At 35.4% G+C, this 9,463-nt stretch overlaps 1 protein-coding gene across 1 annotated transcript in view; it reads right to left on the bottom strand.

Annotated features, from left to right (window-relative positions):
- LOC106879537 (G2/mitotic-specific cyclin-A) overlaps positions 1 to 9,018 on the bottom strand; it is a 16,116-nt gene extending 7,098 nt beyond the window's left edge. The window contains exons 1-7 of the mRNA XM_014929167.2: positions 8,058 to 9,018; positions 6,005 to 6,251; positions 5,650 to 5,783; positions 4,365 to 4,588; positions 3,454 to 3,529; positions 1,236 to 1,367; positions 557 to 673 (exon numbers count right to left, since the gene is read on the bottom strand). Coding sequence (XP_014784653.1) covers positions 557 to 673; positions 1,236 to 1,367; positions 3,454 to 3,529; positions 4,365 to 4,588; positions 5,650 to 5,783; positions 6,005 to 6,251; positions 8,058 to 8,309 — 1,182 coding nt within the window. The 5' untranslated portion in view covers positions 8,310 to 9,018. The remainder of the gene's footprint in view (positions 1 to 556; positions 674 to 1,235; positions 1,368 to 3,453; positions 3,530 to 4,364; positions 4,589 to 5,649; positions 5,784 to 6,004; positions 6,252 to 8,057) is intronic.
- Between the last annotated feature and the right edge of the window lie 445 nt (positions 9,019 to 9,463).

Genomic DNA, 9,463 nt, shown 5'->3' on the forward strand with positions numbered 1-9,463 from the left:
GTTTGACGAAAGAAACTGACAAATAGTCCTCACAGAAAAGAGTAAGTTCTGGGGTTGATTTTTTTTACTAAAAAACTGACCGAAACAAGTAAAAAAAAGATTGCTATAACCACCCAACCCACAAAATTTGGTGGTTTCCTGTATTGTATTTCCATGCTTGTGTAAGTTAAATTTTATTGAGGTGAATTTTCTACAGTTGAAGGCCCTTTTGTTGGCAACTCCCACCTGTTTCCAGTTAAGCTAATATTTCCCCATGACCAGATATTTTCACAGAATATTAGAAATGAATAACACTGCTTGTATATGACTGACACACATTTACAACTACCAGATGGTGTCAAAACAAGGAGACAAACATTCTCTCTCTCACACTTTCAGTCTACCAAATCCACTTACAAGGCTTTTGTCAGTTTGGGGCTACAATAGAAAACCCATGCAGTGGGACTGAACCCAAAACTATATGGGTGGGAAGCAAACTTAACCACACAGCCACATCTGCACTTATGTGGTTGTGTGCTTAATTGTCAATGATGAAATAAATATATAAATAACCTACCCAAGATACTTCACAGCCCAAAGTTTTGGCAGCGAGGAAGAAAGCAGCAGCAGCAATGATGCTAGGTTTATACTGGAGGTAAGGATCAGCATCCAGCAAGGTCAACTCAAGAAGAAACTGGAAAGTAGTGGGGCAAAAAAAAATTTAATTGAACAGAAAATGTATATTATATTATATTAAAATTTTCATCTTAAGGTACTATTTTCCTTTTGAAAATTAGTATTTATTTTGTAATAAGCACCAAAAAATTTGATAAAAGTTCAAATCAATTATTTTATGTAACCTTTTTTTCTTTATAATTCCCTTAGTGGCAAAAGTATACTTCCAAAATTACCCATCATACAAGTAGTTACTATATTTTCCAGCATACAAGTCAAATGTTTCAGACCAAAATTTACAGCCAGAAAAGGTAGATTGACTTATACTTGAAGACAACTTCGGAGGATTAAAAATTCAATAATGTGAAATGCAAGATTTGGAAAGATATTGACGATGTTTCAATGTTTACACCATATAAGACATCAACTTGTATGACGGAAAATGCAGTAAATAAAGAGCTGATAGAATCAAAGATATCTGAATAAGGAAATCTAAAAGGAAAACTTCAGACAAAAATGTGAGGAAATAAAAAAAAAAAAAACTGATGTATCACTGTTAAAAAGTTATTTAACCAACTTACTCTAGCCAAATACTGAAACTGTTTCTTGTCCAGTGTAGCTTCATGAAAATAGTGGTCCAAGAATGTTGTGGCAGTAGGAACAGCAACAGTGAATGACAAAACCTTCAAAATCAGTTGCTCCATTTTCAAAACCTGTTGAGGAAACAAAGATTCATAAATGCTGTTACTTTAGTGGCAATTCTAAATCTTTGAGACTGTAGCACTTGAAATACATTACTAATCTTCTATTTCAGTGGTATGTTTTAATTTAGATCACTTTAAAACAGAAAGATTGTATTGTAGAACCAAAAGTGTTCCCAGCAGCATGGTATCAAAAGGATTAAGTGACAATCCTTCTTCATCATCACTCATCCTTTTCTCACTACCACTACACTCACCGAGCACTCTTCACGTTTTTGCAGAACTTCCTTACCAACAAAGTTAAGGAAACTTTCACCATTTTTATTTTTCACTTCCATTAGAGCCTTCTATCCCTTTTTCACTTAGTCTCACTTTCGTCATGCAAGGAAAATGAGACCCCTTGGTACTGATGAATGGAGACAACACATGGCAGAGAGGGATCTTTAAGTCTTGTGAGGACAAGAAATGCTCATATGCTGATGTCATAAAATAGTGGTGATGAGCTGTCTGAGTGTACCCTCAAAGTACAAGGTGAATAGGAGTGTAGGTAGGTAGAGGTTGTAAGAGTGAGAGAAAGAGAGAGAATATAATTAAGAACAAGTGTAGAGGGATATGTAGGTGACAACTGGAGAAAATGGATACGGTTGAGGGGTAGATGTAGTGAATGAGGAATAAGGAGTAAGGTTATCAATGATGCACAAGTCTAAGGGAAGTAGGGGAGAATAGGAGAGGATTGACAGTGCAGAAAAGTTGGCATAAAATATCACATATTGAAAAGAATAAATACAAATTAATATGAACTTTGAGTTGGTAAGTTGGTACAAAGCTCACTTACACACATATATACCCAGTAATAGTGAAGAAAAAAAAACAAAAACTACATATTGTTACATGGATTTTCTCACCAAAGCTTCCAATAAAACATTCAGTAAAGCAGAGTTTCTACACAAAAAATTTTGAAGCACTGAATTGAAGGTGGGTCTGAAAGTCTCAGATGGCTTGTCCTCAATACTAGTTACAACATTTGTCAAAACACTGTCTTTCAAATTAAGTTTGAAAATGACGAATTTAGTGAATTTAAAATAGCATAAGGAACACATGAAATTTTGTTAGGTTTTAATTTAGACCTCTTTAAAACTAAGTTTATATCAGAACGAAGGCTGATCCCAGATGGGTTCATATCAGAAGGTAACTTTAGTCACAAATCATAAATCATTGATCAACACTATTCAGTTAATTAAAAAACCCTCAAAGCAGCAAACTGACAATCGTTAGCATGTTGGATAAAATGCTCAGCAGCATTTATTCCTCCTTTTTACATTGTGTTAAAATCCTGTTGAGGTAAACTTTAGCATTCATCTCTTGCAAGGTCGATAAAGAACCAGTCAATCATTGGGGTTGATGTACAATCAACTTTCCATACTAAAAATTGTTGGACCTGCATCAAAATTTTAAACAAAAAAAATACCTCGTTGCAACCAACACAATCCTCTAAATCTAAGGAAGAATTTATTTCAAGAATGTTTGCTCACTAACTGAACTACCTTAGTAGCCTAACTGAACACTTGAAATTAAACTAACATCAGACTGTAGCAAATGCAACCTACTTGTCATTTAATTAGACCTCCATATTGACATAAACTGAAGGTGATAGGAATGGAGTCAACAGAGTTTCATAGTTGACATTAAGGATCACTAGTTTCTTTAGTCTATTCAGGAGAACCAGCCATCTCCTGAAATAGTTTTTCAATACCTATTAAAACTACCTCAAATTCATTTTAAAACCGAAAATCTCACAGCATCATTTAGATGTTACTAATACTGTAATAGTAGTAAGATAGAAAAGAATTTGAGAGGAATTTAAGGAATTTCCAGTTCAAATATTACCGAGTCAATTCTGAAGATGCTGAGTTTAAACAGAATCCAGTGAGATAACCACAAAAACTAAGTACAAATGTTATCTTTCAGAAGGCAGAGATTAAATATCTTCAACAAGATATACAGCTTAAAAAAAAAATTAAAAAAAAAAAAAAAAAGCTATGCAATATTTACTTAATGAATTATTCAGCAGTAAATATTTGCAAAATCTAGCTCTTACCTGATTACGAGTGTAAGTGTCATCTGTGATATAAACAAATTCTCCAAGATCTGGTGCTTCAATTTCTTCAAATTTCCTAAATGTGAATCCAAAATAATAGTTCTGCATCACTGACAAAACTTATGTACTTTGTCCAATAAGAGGTTATTAGCTAAGACATGAACATAATGTTTGTCTACAAAAATATGGCTATAAAAGAGTTAAAGCAAGAAGTTTGTACTCTAGTACCAGGGTTGGTCTTGAGTGGGTTTACTTTTAAAATGGTTGAAACATTTCCCTGAGGAGACAACTTGTATATGATTGCTCAAGTTACGAAAAATTCTAACTAAAACCTTACTCAAATCACAACCTATTGTATCATGTATCACAAATAAAAGAGACTTGACAATGTAGTGCAAGATATAGACAAGACTGGTATGACTGGAATATCCTTGACCCCAAGCCTGCATCTGGGGTCAAAGGGAATGATTTTTACATTTAATGCCCACTTTTCCATGCCTGTAAGTGTCAGACGGAATTTGTTGAAGCAGATTTTCTACAGTCAGATGCCCTTCTTGTCGCCAACCCTCTCCTGACTCCAAGTAATATTGCTTCATAGCCAGACATCATTTCCATGGAAAACTTGAAACGATCATTGCTTGTATGATCGATGCTTGTTTACAGCCATTACACAAGATAGGGCTTCTTTCAGTTTCTGTCTACCAACTCCACCAGCCCAAAGTGCCAAACAAGGGGATAGTACCAGAGACCACATGGTCAGGAAGCAAGCACACAGCCGAACCTACATCTATAACCAGGCAATTCAGATTACTGTGATCCTATGAAAAATTCTAAGGAAGGTGGAAAAAGCGTCACCGTCATGAAGATACTATAATGTTAAGCTGTTCTTGAATAGAAATGGTAGAACTTACGATGCAATGAACATACATGCAGTCCCCAACAACTGTAGTTTTCCTCGATTGACAGCCATCACAGAGAGAAATCGGTCAATATAATTCACAGCCAGAAATAATGTATCTGAGAGCAATTTGTATTCTTCAGTCACTTCAACCAACCAGTCCACAAGAATGCTACGCATACTGTGAGTAATATCTGTCTGTTTATTCATATATGTTGGTCTGGGACGGTTTTTCTCCTGTAAAAATAATATCACATTGAAAGAATAAGCAATTTTTACAACTGACCTAAGATTTTACTATACAGTAAAAGATTAAAGACATCAGTAAAATGAACTGCAGACACATTGGGCAGGCAAAAAGGGTTAATGTTACTGTCTTTTACAGGTGCCAGTCCCTACCCCACCAACTTGAACACTAAGCACTAATAGATTACCTCTTCTCAACAACACAATCACTTTTGGATGAACTTCACTTGGAATGGGAAATGGTTGACAAAATTCCAACCAACTTATATATCACGGCATACTACCAATCTTAAATGAGCTCTAGTTGTTTATATCCCTCAATTCCTTCAGCATGTGTTTATCACTCTTCCTAAGCACCATAACCAACAAGTCACATCGCTCTCTCATCCCTATCCTGTCTACCGAATCAATACTATTCTGCTGTTCTTCACTCCCATATCACCAGTTACTCCCCATCACATATCCATCCCTCAAAACTTGTTCATTATATTCACTCTTCACAACATTCTTCCAACCTCTATTCACCCACATTCTGTGTTCTGTTGCTGCTCACTTTTATTCACTTCATACCTTGAGGGTTACACCACAATGTATTACCACTATTTTTTTTTAATCTCATTCCAGATCCACCCTAATTACTCCCAACCTTTTTTTCAAAAATTTGAGCAGTCATTGTAGTTCTACATTATGAAATTTATTGTTCTGCCTCTTCTCATAATTTAACTCATCTCTTAGGATTCATAGTCTTGCAAGCTACATGGCAACCTCACTGGTGCTGGTGCCATGAAAAGCACTAGTACATGCTGTAAAGTGGTTGTAGAAACCATGCCAAAGTAGACAGTGGAGCTTGATGCAGTCCTTGGACCTATTGTATCCTGTTAAACCATCCAACCCAAGCCAGTATGGGGACATGGCCATTAAATGAAATACAGTGATGACTTCACTGAAGATGAGGTGAGATACTCCTGACTACCATCATCTATCCCACATCAAAATTCCACATTCAAACAAAACCACAAGTAAAGATAACAATACAATGAATATGAACCAACCTCAGACTCTCGAATGTATTGGAAAATGTCATTTTTATAAGTATCATAGGGTGAAAGAGAATGTACGACTTCTTTAGTGTCACAGATACTTGATTGATCTAGGCTTGTATCAAGAACCATGGGAGACTCCAAATCTGCAAGAGGAAAAAAAAAAAACAAATGCAAAGTTAAATTTTTTTTCTTTCACATTTTTATGTGTTAAAAGAGACATAGATAGAAAGTCTGAAAAAAGGCCTAACAAGTTTCATCTAGGTTCCAGCCCAGAAACTTACGAAATGTAGAGCTAAGTAGTGATTCTTACAGTGTACTATCATTTAGAATTATAGGCACCTTCAAGAATTCAATTCTAACTTACCCATTCCATAACTTTGTTCGAGACGGTCAAAGGGCTGTTTCGGAAGTGCAGTGACTGCAGCATGCATCTCAAGCTTGCCCTCAACAGCCAAATCCTCCTTAGAGAAGGACATATCTCCGGCAGATTCCGAGTTCTCTTCATTGTCCACGTGTATTTTGAAGCCTGACTTGCGAGGTATGTGATCATAGTCGGTAACTTTGTACTTCTGTTGAAAATCGTTTTCATCTTGTCCAGAAACAGACCCAAGCTAGAAATGTAAAAAATAATATGTAATATATCAGAGATGAAAAAAATGGCAATTTTATATTACCCCCAATTAATCTAATGATACTATGCACAAAAAACTTCTGCATCACTAAATTATTGCTGTGAGGGGAGCTTCTGCAAGGTCGCTATACTTGCTAGAAATGGATGCCAAAAGTCCCTCAAATCAAACTATCGTCTTAGAAGGGATAGCACACGATTAGAATGTCTGGTCAGGGAGCTACTGATCGATCAAGGTTAATCGCTAGCGCAGTTGAAACAACGTCTACAAACAAAAAAATAGCTTTATTACAGCAGGGTAGAGATGTCAAACCGAACCAACGACCTTGTTTCAATTCCCTGATGTAAACTTTCGTTTCGCTTACATTATTAATTATTTAAAACGGAACACGAGCTTTATAAAACACATAGTATTATCATTTAGATAATGCGAATTAGAGTTTAAAAATCAGACGAGACAAAAACTAGTTATCTCAAACCCGCGACTCTACAGCTTAAGCCCATATCACTAAAAACGTTTCACCCATACCTCAGGAGTAAGTAGGTGGTTAATTACCAGTTACATATATTCGAATAGAACGGATCGCAAATATCGCAGCCATAGACAAAAGAGTCTCAAGGGCCAAGAAGAATATTTGGCGCCGGCACACACACAAAAAAAAACTATCGCATAAATGGTAACGCAAAACACGATAGGGAACAAAAGCGTATTCCTATAAGGAAAGAAGGATTCGGAGGAGAGCTGCTTTGTTAATTAATCTGGGAGGAGGGTGCCTGCAATTTACACCACGGATACAAAAAAAGCGAAAAAGTTGAATGAAATGAAAGATGCAATGGTGGAGGAGTTATCTGTCAAATACGGCGAAGTGGTTGTTTAATGGTGAAAGTTTGTGGTGGTGGTGATGGGGAGGCACTTGAGAGCTTTCCTTTTCTTTAGTAACAGCTGTGCGACAGTGAAGAAAGATGTGGCGGCCGACAAGCTCCACCGCCACAACAGAATAAAACGAGAAAATAAATAAACGCTAAAGTGTTACACCATCAGCTGAACACGTTTACCTATTTCATATAGGTTTCATGGATATACAGGTAAATCGATGTTATATGGAAAAAGAGGAAATTAAATAAGACGGTTTATGATTCAAAGACATTAATGACGTAAATGAAATCGAAACCGGGCCGCGAATTTTACTTCATGAGTACATAGAAGAGTTATTCAAATTTCTTCTTCATGAATTTGATTCACAAGGAGAGGAGTTTTTTTTTTTCCCCTCCTTTTAGAAAACATTTTCTTCTCTAAAGTTTGTATGCGTTTGGTGGATTTCATTACGAAAATGTACATTCTACATTCCTCGCAACCCACACTATATATCACGTTGGTAATGTAAATGGCTATGAATTTCTCATGAATGCATATGAACATTGCAGAAAAGTTCTTTAATCTCTACCTTAATATACATGCCATTTTAATCTTTTTCAATTTATGTAAGTGCTCACCTGAAACGCTTTACATTTATATTCTGATTAGGGTTAGCACCACAAGGTTTCGAACAGATGAAAGTACCCCACTACCACTTTTTTCCCACCTCACTGGCATAAAAAATTTTTAAAATAAAAAACTTAGAACACTGCTCTCGATCAAAGACCTTTTGAGCACTGCTACCAACATATTTTGGTAAATTTTTAGGACACTATGAAAAAACAAAAGCAAACAATGGTTTTGATTACTAAATTCATAAATTTTCGGAACAACGAAAGCAGAGAAGCTGCTACATACAAAAGTCATACATACCTTTGCATTTCTCAACGGGCGCTTTCGTTGTTGAGTTACCGGTACATTTTTGTCCAAATAGACATTCAGATCGCTGCCGACAGCACGGCCGAGTTCACCGAGGACTTCTCGTTTCTTTTGGTTTCGACCGAAACGAGACACTGCATCGTTTTCAGTTGGGACCCGGTTTTCATCATTGATTAATGTATTCTCCTTAAGTATTCTGGCAGGTTGTGCAAGTTGTCGGTTAGTGCCATTGTTTTGAAGCGACATTGTTGCAGTCTCTTTTCGTAATTTCTCTGTTCGTTGCTAGTGATATCTAGCTACCCACTTATATAATGTATATATGTTATATTTATAATTCTTGTAGATTATCTTCTTTTCTTTTTGTGTTAGTAATGTTAATAGTGTATGTGTATATGAGGGGTTGGATTCTTTTAGCTTGTTATCACTCAGAAATAATACCAATATATCTTTATAACTTTAAATTAAGCGATGTTTTGGAAACAATAACAAACACAGAAAGTGAAGAAATCGTTAGGAAAGAAAAAGAATAAGCGAACGCCCACGATGTAGAAGGAAGAAAAGAAAGCAAAATAACCAATATTAATAAAATACTTCCTTCCCTTTATACTTTGACGATGATATGAGAATATGTATGTATATATACATGAATAGCACTTCGTGATTTTGGGACAACTGAAGAAAGAAAAAATAAATAGCAGATACGGTTAAAGGGTAGAAAATGAAATTATTTAGCCGGACAATGAATCGTTTTAAACTGAGAAAAACAGAAAAGAGAATTTCTGCGTAAATATAATATATGGTGTTAAATATGTCCGTTGTTTTCGCTGATATAATCAGGAATTAAAAAAAAAAGAAAGTGAAATGGACAGTGCGACCAAAACCATAAATAAAATAAGAGCAGCCTGCTTTCTTCTCTTTAGCGTAGTAAGCCGTTTGTATGAGTTGTTCACGTTGAATTACCCGCTACACTTGAATTGACCAATAAATAGCGTGTATTCTCATCACGTGCTCTCTCGCTTGTTATTTTGAAAAATTCATACAAATCTTCTTAACAGTGGTTCGCTTTCCCCTTCCCTCATGCTATTGTGTGTGTGTGTGTATATATACATACATTTGATAACTGTGCGTGGGTGTATGTGATTGTGTATGCGCGTGTATACATACATACATATATATATATACACGCGCATATATATATATATATATATATATATATATATATATATATATATATATACACACATACATATATATATATACATACATACATATATATACATATATATATATAAATATATATATGTACATTTGAACATACACACTCACACACATAACGTGTTCGTTTGTTTAAGACATTTTTTTAAATGTCAGTTTCTTTTCTAATTAACCATTCAAAAGGG

The sequence above is a fragment of the Octopus bimaculoides genome, chromosome 7 (genome assembly GCF_001194135.2).
Source record: "Octopus bimaculoides isolate UCB-OBI-ISO-001 chromosome 7, ASM119413v2, whole genome shotgun sequence".
In the NCBI taxonomy this organism is placed as follows: Eukaryota; Metazoa; Mollusca; class Cephalopoda; order Octopoda; family Octopodidae; genus Octopus; species Octopus bimaculoides.